Source organism: Oxyura jamaicensis, chromosome 4, assembly GCF_011077185.1.
Source record: "Oxyura jamaicensis isolate SHBP4307 breed ruddy duck chromosome 4, BPBGC_Ojam_1.0, whole genome shotgun sequence".
In the NCBI taxonomy this organism is placed as follows: domain Eukaryota; kingdom Metazoa; phylum Chordata; class Aves; order Anseriformes; family Anatidae; genus Oxyura; species Oxyura jamaicensis.
In genome coordinates, this window is record NC_048896.1 from 4,917,111 (window position 1) to 4,937,598 (window position 20,488).

General features: G+C 35.7%; 1 protein-coding gene across 7 annotated transcripts in view; it reads left to right on the forward strand.

Moving 5' to 3' along the window:
• Window positions 1-20,488, forward strand: part of PCDH11X (protocadherin 11 X-linked) — a 489,383-nt gene that overhangs the window by 359,397 nt on the left and 109,498 nt on the right. For 6 of the 7 annotated variants that reach the window (XM_035323623.1, XM_035323624.1, XM_035323625.1 and 3 more), the window contains one exon: window positions 1,862-2,060. In XM_035323623.1, coding sequence (XP_035179514.1) covers window positions 1,862-2,060 — 199 coding nt within the window. Of the gene's footprint in view, window positions 1-1,861; window positions 2,061-8,305; window positions 8,678-20,488 lie in introns of those variants that run through there. The other variant, XM_035323628.1, reaches the window with a different exon arrangement.

Here is a 20,488-nt window from a genome sequence, read left to right on the forward strand (position 1 = left end):
AGCTGATTCAGAAAGCGGGACTGGAAAACACATTATACTTGATGATCAACAGAAGAAATCATCTGGAAAAACAGAATACCAGAAAGAACAAATGCAAAGTGCTGCACTTAGGCTGCAGTAATCAATGGCACGCACCAGAAAGAGTGGCCCCCAAAAGATAATTAGAAAAGGAGCTTGGCATTATAGTGGTTGGCAAGGAAAACATGCCTTGAAAAAGACAAAGCAGCAGTAGAACCTGTAGGAGATGTGAAATGATCTTTCAGCTCTACTCTGCACTTTGAAGATCTCAGCTAAATCTCTGTAACAAGTTTTGAGTAGTGCACAAAGAAGCATGTGAGAGTATGCACTAAGAAATATCAGAAGAGAGAAGACAGACAGAAATAATAAGGTCTGCTTATTCTGAAATGGACTTAGGTGGCAAATACCAGAAAGATGAGTGGGGATAACCAGACCATGATGGATGGGACTGTAGCAGAGATTTATTTTGTAACAAGAGTCAGGTTAGACATTAAAAGAAAACCTATCCATTATTAATGGTGAAGCACTAGAACATACTTTCTGGAAAAGCAGTGTATTTCCACCTGGTAGCTTTTAAGAACAATTTTGACTCATATCTGTCAGGAATTACATAGGTAAAGTTGATCTTGCCATTTTCTTGGCTGTACCACACTATGCAGCAGCTATCTTTGGTCATACATAATAATGTCACAGTGGAAGACATTTTGAAAAATAGACGAACTTCATTCACTTTTTAGCAAACTCTTCATACAATGCATGGCATTCAACACCATCATCTATAGTGACCAAATCTGACAACACCTGCTGTACTATAAACGCAGTATATACGTATAAAATACGTATACATAGGTAAGCTTTTTTTTTTTTTGTATAATTGCACAGTTCTCCAGCATTACTAATCCTATCAATTCTGGAACTGGACAGTTTTGCATAGCCTTTCAAATGAAATTTGGAATATTAAGCTAAGTACATTTCAAATCGTCTTTTTTTAAAAAAACAAAAAACAAACAAAAAAAAACATTTTAACATGTTTTCAAGACACAATTAGAAGATCTGTTCATTTCTTTGGTCCTATATGTAATAATACTTTGACAGATTTACCTTTCATTAATAATGAAAATGTTGTCCTGTGCCTGATGCATCGGGTCCTTTATTCACCTGGTCCTTTTTTCAAGCCAATAGCCATACTGTGGCAGCTTTCCTTCCTCTGTTTCCCAGCTTCCAGTCTTTTACTGTTAAGACACAGTTCTGTGTTATAATGGAAGTCAAAGGGATTGTAATGAAACGTCTGAAGCAGAGTAGTGGAATCTACTTTCAATTCATTAGTTTAATGGATGTGCAAAATCTATTAAAATTGTTTTCAATACTTAAGGCATGTTATCGTTTGTTCTTTCTCTGACTTGGAAGAATACAACAATATTAGAAGTTTGTACATTTTTTTAGGCCCCAAAGTGTGGAGCAGCTTTTAATAGGAAAGAAAATGTCTTTTGAAAACTGTAAAACTGAGCAGTGAAATAAATTGAGCTTCAAAAAGTGATTGAAATCTCCAAGTCAATATACAAAAGGCATCCAAAGACTTGTGAAGTTTGACAGAATCTCTTTAGTTTGAGGTGTCTTTCATTTTGCATCAGGTCTTACATTTTTAAAAAGTGGAAAAAAACAGTGCTGTCAGGTGAAGTAGGTTTGAAAGCAGGCTGCCTGTTCATGAAAGCCTGAAATTGTGCACAACTGAAGATAATGTGTCTTCAGCAGATAACTGAAATAATACATTTCCTAAATTGGTTGCATTAAGCAATTACTGATACTGTAGTAGAAACCATATAATTTTCTTCCTTCCTTCTAGACTCAGCGCCGTGTCACGTTTCACCTACCAGATGGCTCCCAGGAAAGCTGCAGTGACAGTGGGCTTGGAGACCACGAACCCACCAGCGGTGCCAGTACATCGCACCCTCTGCCCCTTGGCTTTCCCCAGGAGGAGTACTATGAGCAAGCATCACCCAACAGCCGGACAGAAGGAGATGGCAATTCAGACCCCGAGTCCAGTAAGTGATGAATTCTGGTCATGTTGGTTGTTAAAAAGAAGCCCCTTTCTGATATCTAAATGATTTAAGGCAGTGATTATAATTGAAGGTTGATTTTAATGTGGCAAAAAAGCCCTGCAGTTCTAAAAATGCAGAGTAGATATGTCCATTGGGAATGAAACAGTTTTGAGCTGTGAAGAGTTTATGGATTACATGGTATTTTTATATATCTGAGATGCTGTAAGTATGGGAGCTTTCTGATGAGGTTAACACTATTGCCATTGCAATCATACATGCTGCTTGTAGGGAGTTAATGCTTTCTTATGTTTCTGTATCCAACATTAACGTGCAGACTAGTTTGTTTAACACAAAGAACTTCAGGATGACACCAGAGCCTTTAGAAATAAGGGTTTATTGATTTGTCTTTTGAGAGCAACTGTGATATGTAGTAATTATCTCAAGAAAGTATGTCATATGACTTAATTCAACAGTTATCACTGGCTTTTTATGGTATTGAAAACAGGCAAATCAAGGTTAGCTCAGGACCATGCTAGAACTATAGATACTAGTTTTGCTTTCTCTGCCTTGACATGATAGCCACTTAGAAACTCCACTGTACAGTTAACTGTTAATTATCCAGGGGCTCTTTATCTGGATTAAATTGAACTGTGCCATTGATAAAAAGACACCTGAATGTGTGGAAACCTCTAAGGCCTTGTTAGAGGCCTAATAAGTGATTTGGAAATACATCTGTTCTGGGCAAAACTTGGCCCAAAAGGTGTATTTCAGCTACTTTATTATACCATGAAAAATGAATTACTAAATCCAATGCAGTTGAAATAGCTCTGCGAGAAGGTAGTTACTTCTCTGCACTGGCAAATACAGCATCCAGCGAGAGCATTAGCTCTGACTCAGAGCTGCCTCTAATAAATTCAGCTTGGCTTTTGGAAACCACGCTGCTGTGTTTGCCTTGTACTGCTTGAGACTAGAGTCTAAGGGCCTTGTGTGCAAAGATGAGGTCCTCTCTCTGTTTTTCTCTTAGGTCTTGAACTATTAACTGGGGATCCTCAATTTTAGACTTTTAAAACGTTGTAAAATTAACTGGTTCCTGAAGTAATTCCAGGTTTTTTTTTTTTTTTTTTTTCTGAGTTGATAGACAGCTGGCAAGAACCAGCAGAAGTTTTGAATATTCTGTTGAAAACGTAACTCGTTGTTTGGTTCTGTGTGTGTTCATATATTTGAGGCTGTAATATACCCTTAAGAATATTTTAGACAGTCAAACTGAATTTTACACAGAATGAGATTTTAAAGGGCTACATATATACCCTTAGAAAGCACTTATCAAGTATATATTGCATGTGCTGCTTTTTCAATGCATACACATGATCGAATTTTCTTTCCAGCTCCATCCTCCTTTAGTTCTTTGTAACTCTTATTTAAGCTTTAATCAGGTTGTACATAAAATCAGCATTTGGGTCCTCTTGTACAGAGGGCGTGGTGCATGGGAATTGTTAGAACAGGCACGTGGATGCTGTCTTGCTATTTAAAAATAGGCTTGGGTTTTGGACTTGCCAGTGCTTTTTGAACTTGTTTTTTGGAATTGCAGGAGAAATATTATTCATGACTCTTCTAAAATGTTGGCCTAAAACCAATATAGCTTTGACATCTGAATCTCATTGACACATATCACTGTGCAGGCACCTGATGTCTTTTCAAGCGTGAAATTTGAAGAAGGTTTAATCACCTGTCTAATTACCCGACAGCTCTGTTTTAAACTTGAAATCACAGTTTAATTAGCATGTACATTTTGTGGAGATTCTTTGCCCTTCTAACTTGTTTCTTTTCGAAACAATTTAATTGACACAATATAGCATGATGCTACAGTATTAAAAGTGTAGTTTGCAGTCCTTTTTAGCATTTTATGCTTATATTAATGGCAGCATCTAGTGGCAGAAAAACATGTAGATATAAACAAATATCTGTGATGTGCTTTCATACATCTAAGTAAAAGAGAAAAGGAAGACACGTGACATATTTATGTTCAGTGTACTGCTAAAAGTGAACTAACTTTTACTAGGTAAAAGCAACCAAAATATTTTCTTTAACGATCTATGAAAGTGTTCAAACGGAGGTTCATTTCACTCATCTGTGCATGTGGGGCAAGTTTAGTCAACAGTGAAATAGCGGAAACCATTCGGAACTGATAGTTTCCACCACAAACATTGCTGATTATTAAAGGTAACATAAATTTCTTCCCCCAGAGTAAAAGAACACTTTCACCTTGCTTTAATTTTTGAAAAGGAGGATGATCATGGGAGCAAAAACAGGCTGATGAAGAATGATGATAATAGAAAAAAAGTCAGAGTTGGTTTAGTGCCTTCATGTGGAGGAGCGGAGATACTCTTCCTCCCAGAGTATCAAAACCAGTAGTGTTTTCCTTGTTTTTCTGTAATTCAAAGAGACAAGGTGTCAAGAAAAAAAAAAAGTGCTTATGAGTAACTAATGACACTTTGGCTGTGTTTCACTATTCAAAAATCTTTACAAGAAAGAAACTAAGATATGCATAAATAAGAGAATAAAGGGTGCTGTATATTTCCCAAGGATGGTACAAGATTAGCTCTATTATCTCATTTCAGTGACACTTTTTTTAATATTGGGGAACACATGTAGTTTTAGTCTGTATAGATTTAAGACCTAATAACTATCATTATGACATTAAGGTTGAACATTAGTAATTAAAAAGAAAAAGACATGTTAATACAAGAATTGAAAAATCTCCGTCATTATCTTTGTTAATGAGTTTGGCATTAAAAAGTAGGGACAAGTCAGTTAAATATTCTGCTATCTCAAAGCCAAGCACCACTGAAAATACAGAGAAGGAGGTGTATGACAGAAGAATTGGATTTTGCTAAGGATTTGGAGTAATAGCAGTGGGATGAAATCTAATAGTTGCAAGTCCTTCTCATAGGAACTGGTGTATGTAACTTTATAAATCACAAGCAAAAAATGACATAAAGAAAAAAACAACCGAGTATTACAAAGATAAGCTATAAATTATCAGTACCTAATGTGATGTGAAAAAATCCTGGTTTACTCCTGGTACATAGGAAAAACAAAGCAAAAAAAAAAAAAAAAAAAAGGCAATGATGATACCACAACTGGAAATATTATAGAACTGACTTCAGAAGTTAAAGAGAGGAGAACTCACTTGATGAACAGGTGTAAAGAAATATTAGTAACCAGGGAGTAGAATGCCTATACACAGAAATAAGAATTAATATTGGCTATTTTAAATTGCAAGTTAAAGGCTGGCTGGGGACTAGAACTGCTCTCAAGTAATAGGAAAGAATAAGGAAAGAGAAATTCTGGTGGCCAAAAAGTACCAAGTTGCTTCATGGACAAATGAATAGGTTGTCTATAAACCAGCAGAGGCCAGAAATTCTGAGATTTCAAACATGAGAACATTATGTAGAGAAGCAGGGAACGAGAATACTAACTTCATTTAAACAGAAACCTAATAAATTTTTGAGGGGGCAAACACAATGCCCACTGTAATAGCAGCAAATGTACCGGATGATCCAGGAAATCCGCTTTCTATGTTCACGGTACAAAAGCTGCCGGTGTGAGCTTGCTGAGTCTCAGTACAGTGTAACCCCCCTGCTTCCAGCCCCAGCACCAGGTGCCCACGTGGCATCACCTGGATGAGGGGCTTTGTCTTTCTGCTGCTGACCGCATGGGCTGATGGAGCCAAGCTGGTGGCCTTGGCATTCACAGGCGCGGGGAGAAGTTTGCCTAAGTAATGACATCCAGGATCCTATAAATCTCATTGATGTCATTGTGAAGAAGAAAGAGTCAATGCTGCACACTGTCGAAAGACAGCTGGTGAGAGGAAGCCCTCTCTCCCTGGAGAAAATGGCTGCATTTTTGACCATGCTGACTTTGATAATCAAAAACTCTGCAGTTGCTGAAATATACTATTTAAACATCATCAATAACACTGCTCTGGCAGCTGGACTTCAGACCTCATGCCGGGGCAGAAGAAAAAATAAAATTACAGCATTTCGAGTATCTTGTTCCCTGTCCAGATACTGGGGCTAGGTGTGATTGCCAGATGATGTGATTATTTATTTATTTATTTGTTATGTTTTCAATTTTTTCATTCTCTTCTTGTGTGCTTCTAGTTCCACATTAAGGCTAAAATGTAACAGTAATATTTTAATTATGTCATTGCTGAATTGTAAACATACTATAGCAGTTAGGTCTAATTTGAGAAAAATACGAAGACACTGTCATTAATTACAGATAATAAATCTTGAGCTAGAATAGATCCCAGTGTAGCACGTCTGCCTGTTGGGTGCCTCTACGTCTACTGTATTGTTTTTTTCTATCCCCATGGCTGTGCACTAATTATTAATTCTGAAAGTGCTGAGGTAATTAATATTTCTGAGGCAACAGAGTTTGATTGGTCTTCTACCTTTAATCAAATTAGCTTGTACGTAGGTGGGAGAATGTAAAGGCTGACTATAGTACTGTACCACTCTGTAAAATGCCCACCTTTCTGATGACCTGCTGAGAGCGCTGGCATGAATCGCATGTATATCAACCGTGAGGACAAACACTGAGTGGCCATTTGATTTAAAAGATGGGGAATGGTCAGAAATCAAAATCAGGGTGTGCTGCATTTTAAAGTATGTCTCCTTTAGAATGGCAACTTTACAACTTCTTGGCTTATGTATAAGGGTATGGAACATCAGTTGAGGCTGACAGGAATGTGTGTTTTCCTGATGTTTTAGCTATCTGTTTATAAAACAAAATTACTGACTAGTCAGAAGTACATGCAATGAACCAAGCCTCCTATAAAACAAACCATTATTCTTTAGATTCTTGAGAACTGGAGATTGGAGAGTGGGGAAGAGGTCAGATTGGAGAGGTGAATTTACAATGATGCAGATGAGTAGCTTTTGCAAGAGGATTTTTACTTGTACCGAAGAGATACAAATTGCATATTCTGAAACAATTCCATAATTTGGTAATTTGATCCCTGAGTGCCTGACTTAAGTATCATTAAAGCAGCTGACACAAAGAGAGAAAAAAATGGACAAAGTGAATGAAATGAAAAAATACAAAAACCAAAAGGTGCTGCAGCTCAGCTGAACCTAACAGTCACACACTGAGGAGGATATCACTATAATTGTTATAACTCTGATTAAAAATCTTTTCCTTCTTGTAAATAAGGAGCACTCTATAAAATATTTTCTATAAAATAGTTTTTGATGTTTTCTTATTTATATCAGACTATAATGTCTGATGTACATAAAGTCTTGATGTACATTTTCTGCTTTTTGAAGATAAGGAAGATAAAGGCACATTTTCCTAGATACATCATTTTCTTTCACACAGAATCAATGGGGAAATTTTCTGTGTTGCAGCTGTTCTCTTTATGGCCTCCCCAGCACTCTGTTGTATCTTCTAGACTACATACTGGGATGAAGTAATTCAGGCAAACAGTAATACTGTGTTTGTGAATTCCATCTAATGTTATTCTTGACTGAGGATTATGACAGAGGTTACTCTGCACAGAAAGATTAGAAAGAATAGCTCCACCTTACAGTTTAGAAATCAGTCATTTCTTGTGAAATAATAAGAAAGGCTTTAAAGTGTTTTTTTTTGTTTTGTTTTTTTTTTTTTGGTGGTGGTGGTTTTTTTGTTTGTTTTTCAATAATAAATGAGATCTGACATCTATAAACAGTGATTTAGTGGCAGATGTTCTGTGATATATATATTTATGTTATCACTTCAGCTGACATGGTAATGGATAATCCTATTTTTTCTGTTTGAGGTTTATCAAAGTTATAAAATATATCACTATGGCAAACAGCCTGGCAGGGCAAAGGTGAAGAGAGAACAAATTTCTTTCCTCTACTTTTTCAGACTCCTTTTATGTCTGACTTGCTGTCACATTTGCAGTAAATGTGGCCCTGAAGTTTGGATGAGTAAATGGAATCTAATTTGGAGCACCCTGAATCTGGGAACATGTTAGGGGTATGATGGTTATGATAGCTTGAAAAGTCACAAAGGGCACAGATTAAAACGGAAAGTTTATCTGTAATATTTGAAAGCTGAAGTCATTGATAGAGTTCCCGTCTAGTGACAGCTTTGAAGATGAGTGTATCCTACCTATCTTAAATCTAGTTATGGATGAGATAGAACTTTATCAAGAAGAAGCAGACCTCTGTGAGCAAATCAATCCCTTATCTTGTCCACAGTGTTTGAAAATGACAAGTGTGAAGACCTGGCACGAGTGCCAAATGAAAGCAGCTGTCACGGTGGATGCCAAGTCACCCAGCTCAAGCGAGTATTCTGTCAGAGGGAAGAAGTGGCCTTCTCTTGACAATAAGCTTGTCCTTACTAACAATTTTTACTGGGCCACCCACACAGTAAAATAATGTTCCTATGACATTTGTGTTTCTCTTACTTCTGAGCCATGAGGCAATTCACTTCATGTCCTTCTGTCTGTCTTATTTTTTCTCATACTTTCACTTGTTTCTTATTTTTAAGAAAAGGTGAGTCAGTTAGCTTTCCTTTCTTTTTTCAAGTGAAGATAATCAGTGGCACCAAGAGGAACTTTTGAATATATGAAATATTAAGACATTTGTTAGCATTTAGTTCTTGTTTTACAGGTAGAAATATAGAAAATGTTTTTTTTTTTTTTTTTTCTTTTTGGTATTTTAGATGACTTAAGTCATGTGAAAAATTGCATGTTTATATAATTGTGTTTGAAGTGTCTTAATTCATTACCTGATTTCACTGCGATTAATGAAAAATATATCAAGACATAAATATTTAATGACTGTCTACAGCTACCAGCATGTCTAAGAAGTTAAAAGGAAGGATTGAACAAAGAATATTCCCAATTGTCAGTGCTCTTAAAGTCACAGCATTTGCTGAAACAAACTTGATCAACTCAATACATCTAGTGATTGTAGTCCTTGTTTGTGTAGAGATGTGGTCCCGGATGAACATCCTTTAATCTGATGTTTTTCTTGGAATTGTGGAAATTCTGAACACAAGTGGGATTGTGATTAGAAATAGGATCTAATATTGAACTATCCATTATCACGTGTTCCTTTCATAATTTTCATCCTGCTTGCATGCTATCTTGGTTATTTGTACATATCCATTTTCATGTTTGGGTTTAAATTAAATTGTAAACTCCCTGGATTACACACAGCATGTCTGCTATGTATTTGCGTGGCTCCAAGCACAATGCAGCTGTTATACTTGTTTTATGCTCCCAGTACAATTGCAGTAGAAGTGACCACTTTTATAATATATGTGATGCTGATCTATACAAATAACATATGTGGTATTAGCAGTGTTTCTAAGTGCATATAAAGTCTTTTTGTTTTCATTTCATCCTGTAAAAATAGGTAGTTAGATTGTCTTGTATTGGATTCCCTACATTCAATCACACTGCTAGGAATGATGTGAATTGGGTAACTCATTATGCTTTGAAAAGGCAGGGGCTTTATGTGGATGAGACATCAGAACATGTGCTGATGGTGCCGTGAAGTACTGTGGTGGGCTAGCATCATGCTGGCTTAATATGTAGAGTCACCCGACTGCCAGATCAGCTGTTTTCCTTAGGTTCTTGCAGTAGGAAGTTAGTTTAACTTTACTTTTAAAAGTAGCTGGCAAATCTTGCCTGCACCTGTGCATTTTAGTAACACTATTTTGCTGATTGTATTTAAACAATTCTTTTGTGTTATTTGTGTTACTTGTGTCTGTGATCATCACTGTCGCAACCTAAACAGCTTGGCTTAGATGGGATAGTGAGATGGAACAGACATTCCCTTTTTTCACCTTTTTGATTTTTTAAAGAATAAAAATATTTTTCTGACATGTCCTACTCTCAAGCAGCATTGCTGCAATGCTTCTCCAGATACTTTTTAAAGTTCTAATTAAAGCCTTAGTGCTTCAAATTATTTTTTTTCTCTAGATAACAATCAGAAGCAACAACTAAAATGCTAAAATGCTGTTTCTGGCATAAGGACTTGGCCAGCTAATTCTGTATGGTCTATTGTACTTGAATTCCTCTCATCCAGAACAATTGTTTTCTTGACATATCAAGAAGAACAGCGGCACTATTTCAAAAGCTTTTTTTTTTTTTTTTGGTCTGGTTATCTTGATTGATGTTCCAAAACCAGTGTCCCAGAAGATGAGTCCTCTTCGGGATGAGGTGTTATAAAATCTAACCCTCACATAATACTTTAACAGAAAGCATTTCTCTTAACAAAGGTTTTGTGTCACATACCAATCGTACACCAAAGAACTTTTTAGAACTCAGTAGCAGTATATGTGAAGAAAACAGTGGCCATAGGGTGAAATAGGAAAGGTGAGAGAAAGCACTTTGAAAGTTATAAAAGCAAAACCTGTTTTTATCACAATACAACTGATATTAAAGTTCTTTATTCATATGCTAATTTTTACCCTGGGGGTCAAATACCACTGATTACAGATTCTTCTGGGGGTGGAGCTCTAAAACATCTGTCTCTAAAAATTAGCTACTTACTTCTGCTTTTTGGGAAGATCATAAAGTGCTCTTTCCATAGGCCCCAGCATGTTATTACTCTGACCTACTCCCATACTGGAATATATTCATATTATTGTGAAAAAATCCATGCTCAGGAAGATCTGCAAATAAAACAGTTCCTTCACCATTCATTGCTGTGTCCAGTGAATGGAATAGCATTTCGTTCTGTCTGTGTGTGGGGTCTGAGTTGTATGATACTTAGGAGTAGAGTCAATGAAATTATGATATATATATATATATATATATATATATGTTCTAAAGATTATGAATGGTTAAATGATCAGCTTGGATAATGAAACATACAGTTTTCCATTTGAGGATTCATGATTGCAAGATATTTAGATTTTGGCAAAATGTGAAGGTACTTTCTCTTTAATTTGTTCTTGTATTTTTGTTCACCTCTGCAAAGCTACAGAAAGATTTCAAAAGTACAATGCTGTGAATTATTCTGGAGCTGGAAAAGGACAATTCTCCCTTCCTCCTTTCCTCCCTTCCTCCGTCTCTTTCTTTTTTTCCTGGACTCTTCTGAGTTTTTGATACAGTGAAGTATTTCTGTGGCGGGAGTTTGTGCCTGGATCATTGTATGACTCCAGACCCTTAATTTGTGTCAGAATGGAGCAAGTTGACAAATTTGTGTCAGAGCTTCAGAAAGGTTATTCTCTCTGTGATCCTATAACTGGCACAATGGAAGAAAGGATCAAGGAAAGAGCTGTGACGTTACTATGACTTACTTTGCTACTGATGTCAGCTAATATAATAGTTAGTAGGGCTCTAACATTAATTCTTAACTGCTAGATAAATTTAATGAGTACACTTGGTTTATTTGAAACTGCCAGCCTTTGTAACAAGAAAGCTGACTCACTAAATCACTCACTGCAAGCAGCAGGAGATTTTCTGTCTTTGAGCTAAGATGATACATATCCAGTGAGGCCTTTAAGGAGCATTTCAGAGTAGTGTTTGTTTCATATAGAAGGCATGCTGTGACAGGCATCTTGCAATCAGAGCCCTTCTCACAGAGCTGAAGCAGTTGAAAGCAAAGAGAGGAAAAGAGAGATTCACATTACAACATGATTAAAATTGCCAAGGAGACAACTGTCCACATCTTGATGATTGAGTGCACCAACATAAATTCAACCACTCTGATAGACAATACTGCCACAAATCCCAAGAAAGACATTTGGGAGCAAATTAAACAAGAAAATGCTCTGAACTTATTCTAGCTCCTGGGTTAGGAGTAAATTATTATAGGGATTACAGAACTTAAGATATTGATATTAAGAGATCTTTACTGATTATAAAATTTACCTCATAATTCATTTTTTATTTTATTTATTTTTTGTAAATAGTGAATTTTAGGTTTTGTTTTGCCTTTGAAACATACTTGAAGAAACTGTATTCTCCTTTGTGCATTCATCATTAACCTCTCGCATCTCTCTCTAATCTAGTAAATTCAAGATAAATTATACTACAGTTAAGCAGATGTTTTCTGTTTTGTATAACTATCCTTGCTGAATAAGGAGAGAAGATGATATATATAGGGGTACAGTAAAATTTTTTCTTAAAAAAATCCTTTACAGGCTGACAAAAACCCTATATATAATCATAGTAAAAAGTCAAGAAGTAAAAACCAGGAATCTGATAAACAGCTGTGCCGCACAACTGTTCAGTGGAAACGGAATGCTTTACTCAGTAACAATTCCAGAATGAATTTAAAAGAAACAGTAGCTGCTCCTTTTCTTTAAGACTTCAGTTTAACAAGTCAGTGAAATGTGGGTTTTGTTTGTTCTTTTTTCATAACCACAAAAATAAAAAACAAGTATTTAACTCTCTGATAGAGCTGCACTTATTCTCATAACACTTTTATCTGTACCACCAAGCTGTGGTTGCAGTGTATTTTAATGCTAGCAACCACACTACCATCATCTTAATATTCCTTGATAATCTTTTAAAGAAATGCTGACACAAAATAATAGTATCATTATAATGTTCTTGCTATCCATTTATTTTTTATTTTTTCCAAGGTGATCATAACAGTCATTGCCCCATTTCACAATGGAAAGGCCAGAAGTGCAGCCTGAGGTGTTTGCTTGCCCCAGTCCAGTGCTTTGCACACTGGCAGACAGAGCGTGTGATTACATCTGACATGTAGACACAGGCTATCCACTGTATTATTCAACTGGAACTGGCATTACTTAAGTAGTTTTCTAGGTTATTTGGTTAGTATAGACTGTATGTCAGAAAAGATCTTGGCTTTTTAGCCAAATGATTGGCAAGCTGAATAACAGATGGTCCAATCTGTGAATTTGGAAACCAGATCCAGACAGCTTCCTGCACTGGAAGACAAATAAGTATTTTCTTACCTGCAACACAGATAAATCTCCAGAACATATCAGTATTGTGTTTCATTTATGCTTTAAAAATTGATCATGCTCTAAGCACATACTGCAAATGTATCTAAGTGCTTACTGTGAATGACAGAAACTGGATCTAACATCCTGAACATCCTGCACTAACTGTTATTTGGCTATTAATGCACAATTTTAAAATAAGCACAGAGGTGCTTATCATTAGAAATAAGGACAGGGGAGTTCACAGGGAGAGTTTTCTGATTCAGAAGCTGGAATGGAAACAGTGACCCAGTCAGCCTGTATTTCTAATTCACAGTTACAGTTCTTTTCCCCACAAGCAGATGTACTCTGATCCATAACCATGTTGCATGCTGAGGTAAGATGTTAAATACAAAGAACTGCTTTTAAATAATAAGGTTATGACACAAATCAAAAGGAACAGGCATCTCAAGATTAAAGATTGCATTGCTCTTTCAACTTAAGCTGCTGTAAAGGAAGAAAGTGATTTTTTTTTTAATTATTTTTTTAAGGGGGGGGAGAAAAAGCTGGGAATGTATCTTAAGAAGATTTTTTTAAATCTAATGTCAGTGTGTATATTTCTAAATAAGACATATTTGTATTCCATTGTAAAAATACTCGCATGGGGGCAAAACACCTGCTTCTCAGGTGTTTGTTCCATATGTATTCTACTCAAATTATCATCATCTTTTTGTATGTATAGATACTCGTGGAGGGACATGTTTTAATACAGGTCTCTTTTACCAGCAGTAGAAGATGATTCCAGTAAAATATGCTATCTTTATTCAGATGTCCTTGGTAATAAAAAGATAAATATGATCAACTGTATATTTTAATATTAATCTCTTTACAGACTTTTTTTTTAATACTTTAGTATCAGTGGTAATTCAAAAACATGTTTGAACATAGAACATCACATGTGTTGTTTCAGCTTCTGTTACATTTGTGCTATGAAACAATCCTTTTTCATAAATACAGAACTTTCCTGCTTAGCATGTGATCAAGTTCTTTCTGGAGGGAAAATAAAAAATTGTTGTGAGGCACATTCATGCTGCAGCACTGTGCAAGTGCATGAACCCTTTTTTTGGGGGGGGGCATTTTTGAGATTGTTAATGATATTTGCTATAAACCTATTTAGATTAAGGTTTACTATATTTTAAAATAATAAGAAGCCTATTTTATACATATCTAAGTGATCATTTCTGTATAAAACAGAAAAGTCTTTCAGTTTACTGTTGACAAAATGTATAAGTTTACTCCATAAAAATCTACATATAAACTTCTTTAAAGTCTGTACTATCTAGCATTAAATCCAATAATATATTTTTACTTAATTTTAATCAACCACACTATTAATGTTAACCATTATTAATGATAATAAATATGACCATTAATACTAGTGGCAATATATTTTAGTTTAAATTTTTATAGGATCTATGATCTCTACTTGTAAGTTTGCTGTAAAAGGTGTAAAAGTTGTGTTGTGCTGTCCTTACTGTTTTTCATCATATAAATGTTAATTTTTTTCAAGACATTAGTGTGCTTTTAATAGCTGTAAGACAGCCTCAGCAATTTTTATTGATTGCTAAGGCTTTACTTGACCATTTTTAATGTATGACAAGTAGGAAAACATGCTAAATTCTCCTTGAGGACTGCGTGAATCATATGTCCACGCAGAGCTTACCTTTGGATTGTTCACAATCTTTCTAACTCTTCATACTATACAAGGAATAATTTCAAGTATTGAAGCGAAGAATGGAAAAATTAACCCAGTCTGAGAGGATAAGTATGTGAAGTTATCAGTAAGAAAACACAGCATTGTGTTTAGCAGACTTCATTCTAAAATCAGTAAGATTTCAGATTTTTACCCAACTTTGTAGTTCTGTTTCCACAAATTCCTTTTTCTGGAGGAGAACTTCAGTTAAAAAGTGGGATGCCACTTTTCTTGCAGTGTTTTTAAAAATATGAGAGCTTGCTTGAGAGTCCTTCATGGAACTTGCATTTATTGCTGTTGTGTCTATTCATTGCAGAAAACATATCAGTTCCAAAATCTATTTCTAAATTGCTGTTTGAGAATCTTGAACTAGAAGACTTTCTGGTTTATTTGGTGTGAAAATAATTCTAGCTTCATGTGTAAGATATATAATATGTAAAAGTAATGTTACATTGATTGTACCTATTTGTCTGGAAAAAGATGTGCAACCCTGACTGAGCTGGGTAATTTGCAGACTTGATTTTATAGAACAGACAGATGAATGACTGAGAAGAAAATAAAAATCTGAAAAGTTGGACAGAACTGTTCTGTGAGACAGTACAGCTTTTCATTTCTTTTTTTTTTCTTCTTTTTTCTTTTTGTAGGCTTCAGCTTTTTCACCTGTTCAGCATCAAGTGATGGGACTGTAATACACTGTTCCTCAGTCATATCTAATTACCTTTCAGCGAGGCCCTGGTTTGCCCTCCAGGATCTTTTGTGAATATTTTATATAAATAATTATCTATCACCAAGTAGGTCTCTGGTATAGGTGTGATTCTGTTTATTCCTGCTCTGCCTGTTGTGTTCTATTTAGACTTTTGAAGGATGAATTTTCTGGTTTAATGCTGGGCTTCAACAGTTGAATTAGAACAGAAGTTCTGACACCTTTGGGACAGATGCTTTTTGGCGCTAAATACAATGAAATTCTGAGTAATGGTTAATGACAAGAACTATCAATCCATAAATCATTACCAATAGTATACAATTACAAATGCTAAGTCGTAAGTTAGGAAACTCAGTTCACCAGTGTAACAGGCACAACCAAGGCCAAACTTTATTATGAAGTGGAAGGAATAAATAAAGTGGTAGACCTGCAGAAATGACAGCTTCTATGAATAAATCCAAATAAATTAGTTACAAAGTGGTTTGGAGTAGTGGAGATTAAATTTTTTTCAGCAGCAAAGGAAATAGACAAAAGACCATTGCTAACATATAACCACATCTAAAAACTGGCTATATCAGTAGGAGGAGATAGAGCAGAATAAAAGTTCTGTTAACACACAAAAGAGTATATGTGTTTTTTATTAGACAGATACTCTTAGATAATTATCTAATATTAGTTTAAAATATTGTAGTATCCTTATTGCTTTGCCTTCAGCAACCATAGCATGTTATGAATTTGAAGTATGTACATACTTGTGTATAACCAAACCTTTAGCAATGACTCCTTTTCTAGATTTCCTTTCTCAAATTCATTTGTAATTTGAGCAGTTACAACTCTTTGATGTGAGAGCTTAGGGCTGTGACTAACTGACAAATAAGATAGAATTGCTCATCTATAACACAACAGTGTTCAACACTTGCTCAACAGTGATCAATCAGCTGCACACTGATCATAGACTGTATTTCCAATGAATTACAAACTTACTGTCATGGGCTCTTGAAGATGAGCAGTTTCCCACTGGAAACTCAAGTGAAACTATCAAGGTAGTTTTCAAAGCATCCAGCAGATATCACATGCTGGTAATTATGTTACACATTACTCACAGGTATGATATCAAACCAAAGGAAGATCTAGTTAACATGCAGTCTCTTATAGACCATTTTGTCCAACAGTCTGTGTTTAGTAAGCCAGAAAGGAAGAAATATATTAATGTAAGTTTCAAATAACCTTCAAGCCAACTGTGTTGAATCGGGAAAGCTAAGACTGGGGTTTTCTGGGATCTACAGAGTTGTGTTTGTTTTACAAACTCTAGGCCCAACAGCATACTTGATTGCATTCATTGCTCAGGAATAAAATACAGATTTTTATGGACTCTCCCCCTGGTGTGACATGGTCACATCTTCACAAACTGACTAATTTACATTGTCCAGCCACTTGTACCACTCCATACAGGCTGCCTGTAACTGTCCATAAAATTCAGATGATCTTGTAAATGAATTTTCTATATATTTTGCCAGTGTATGTTAGGGAAATAGCACTGTTCTGTCAGTAACACTGAGCAGAGTATGCAGGCTTCAGACTGGAACTACATGATCCAGATCAGATTTTAGGACTGTCTTGTTATCAAATCTATAACAGTCATTTTTTCAAGGTCTTACTGGTAAGAATATTGAAGTGCTTTATACTGATGCTGCTGTTGTAACAGTGACACAAGTTCTTATATGTTTAATAATGACTCTTTTGCTATAATAAACTAGAGTGCATAAGATAGAACAATGAATATGCTGTACAGACAGAATGCTGCTGGGAGTGATTAAATACACTGTTAATACAGTGGAATATTATCTTTTAAGAAGATCTTGGAGTATTCTATCTATACATTGAGAAACATACTATGGTTAATTCATGGCTACATGTTAAAAATATTTTTTAAAAAGCTGTGCTTTTCCTGGAGGCTCAAATCCTGTTCCTTGTGGATCATGTGGATAAGGAAGTCTCTGGTAATAGGAAAAACTGGCACATATAAATTATATAAATTGTATATAACTCTGCTACTTCCTGTGATTTTGTGTTGCTGTTACATGGATTCTAGCATCTCCTGTCAGTGATAGCCCTCTATCGTTGAAACCAAAGTTGAGGCCAAAGCATTCTTTATTGTGAGAACTGTTCACATCCACATATAAATTGCTACACCATGGTATTTTATGCTAGCTTAAATCTATGAGTATATTATTATCTATACAAAATTTCCATCGAAGAACTTGAAGTCTTGCATTAATGCAGTTGGCATAAGTAATGTAAGGCAGGGGAAGGCAAATGTACCAGTCTGAACCTATGACACCTTTGCACTGCATGTTGTTATTTTGCTAATGGAATAGTTCCATAAATGACACGGTGTTGATTGAATCGTTGATAAATTATCTGCTGAGTCAGATGCCCTTTTTACAGTGTGATTTTAAATATCTAACTGAAAATTGTTACATTTTGACTTATTATAAAAGTTGTTTTGTTTGGCTTTTCATTAAGAACTTATTCATTTAACAAAGACAGAATGATGTATAGCCATATTAAGCCTGAATTATATGATCGTTGTTGGTAATGGCCATGATTTACATGTAGATTCTGTTAACGTTTTAAAGCCAAATATTCAGAAGAGAGTACAATAAGAATCAAGACTTGTTGCGTCACTTGTTGTGTCTCAGTTTGGTATATTTTGCATTATACTGTATGCTATTCACTTTGGCCAAATTCTTATTTTTCTACACATCTTTCTTATGTAGTCATAGAATGGACAGTGTGGCTTGAATGAGCGGCCTTTCAATGTTTATTTAAAATCTGTAGCAGGTATTCTCTACTATGCAATTATTGAACCTTATTTAAACACTGGTGTTGTGGTTTAACCCGGCCAGCAGCTAAACACCACAAAGCCATTTGCTCACTTTAACCCCTGCCTCTCTGGGATGGGGGAGAGAAACGGGAAAGTGAAGCCTGTGGGTTGAGATAAAGACAGTTTATTAAAATAGGAAATAATAATAATAGTGTGTACAAAACAAGTGATGCACAATGCAATTGCTCACCACCCCCAGCCCAACCCCGAGCAGCCGGCCCCCCCACCCCGGCTAGCCATCCCTATATATTGTTCAGCATGATGTCAGATGGTATGGAATATCCCTTTGGCCAGTTTGGGTCAGCTGTCCTGGATCTGTCTCCTCCCAGCTCTTGCTGCATCCACAGCCTGTCCGCTGGCAGGACAGTGAGAAGCTTAAAAGTCCTTGGCTTAGTGTAAGCATTACTCTGCAACAATTCAAACATCAGCATGTTATCAGTACTCTTCTCATCCTAATCCAAAACATAGCACCCTACCAGCTACTAGGAGGAAAAATAACTGTCCTAACTGAAACCGGGACAACTGGTCTGAATAAAGACTACGATTCCTCTTGTTCCTCAGTACTTCCTTGGTCCTGACAAAGAGAGGTAAGGAGCACAGTAGAGGTGGAGATAAAGGCTCCAGTTGGCACTAGCATAGGTGGCAGTCAGTGATCTTTGGGATCACAGTCTAGTTTAGTTGAGCAGAGGAATAGAGCTGGGGCATGATGTTGGAGTCGAGCTACATATTTCTAACAAGTCTACAAAAGCGACTTATATGCCCACTTGGCCAAGTACTGCCTCCAGAACCACTGCTTGACCTACTGACAGCTGAGACAAGAAAATATGTTTAATCTTTGCCAACTGGCTGGCCAACCAGCACACATGCACCAGAAGTTGTTCAACCAGGATAAAAGTTAGAATGGATTAATAAGAATATGAGGAGGCTGGAATGTATAACCAAAATATAATTAAGGCATCCATTGCCCCACTTCCTTTCTTGAGTAAGGCTTTCTCCTTTTAAATGAGGTGTGACAGTTTAAGAAGGAACCATTATAAAAAAAAAAAAAGAAAAAAGAAAAAAAAAAAAGCAAAATTAGTGAGATTTCCTTATCAGTTTTAAGTCCCTATATCAAAGCATGTACATGTCAGAATTTTCAAATGACATTACCAGGTTTATAGCTAAAGTGGAGAGAAAAGAAAAAAAAAAACACCTTGAATGGCTGCTTATAAATGAAAATCTTGGTAATGTATCCTTTTAAAATTTTTATCTGTCTGTAATTTTGTTTACACAAATGGAAATCTGTTTAGCAAAGTATATATGGTTTCTAAAGTTAAAATAAATGAAATAGAAATGTTAGTATTCTATTTTTAAAGAGATTCATGAATTTTCCATTGACGGTAGACAATTATTCATCTTCCATTCTAAAGTCTATGTTTTTCACAGTATAGGACATATGCTTGTCTATATGCATACACATTCATATTTATCTGCCTTTTTAATGTGGACAAATTATGTGTGCATCTGAACATATGTATATATAGATACTTACATCTCATATCCCACTGACTCACAGCTTAGTTTTGCTTAATACAACATTTTGTCAAGGAGACTGTCAGGGAGCAGTTCCACATTTTGTCGGGGAAAGACAAATATGCTCATGGAAGACAGTCGTGTGATTGGAAATGATAAAGAGCAAAATGATTCCAGTCCACCACGGATATAAGCACACAAAACTGAGTTCACGGTTTAACTTTTAATCTGCAACAGTCTATGTGCATTCTCTAGCTAAGTTGCACACTCTGAAACTCTGAACAGTTCCAATGAATTCAGGGAGTCTACTGTGAGTGAGGGAAGTTAAGTAGGTGCATAAGTGTTTTCAGGCTTTAGGCTTTACAAGCTTTCATAATTAGTACTCTAGACAACATTAATTAAAGACTACTTTAGAAAGAATATAGCTGTATAAACCTCTTCAGTGGTTTGCATCTTATTCAAGGATCCCAATCAATGCATCACATGGATAATCCATTCAGAAAATGAGGCTGCATTAGTATGACTATAGTTAAATATAATCTGTATACATCTTTGCAGTTGTATATAACAAACACAACTTTATAAAGTCATTTCAGTTCAAGGATAATTAAGTAAAGGACAGTAATAATGAAAGACAACAAATATTTTCTATTCTATTGTAGAGTTTCTTGCAA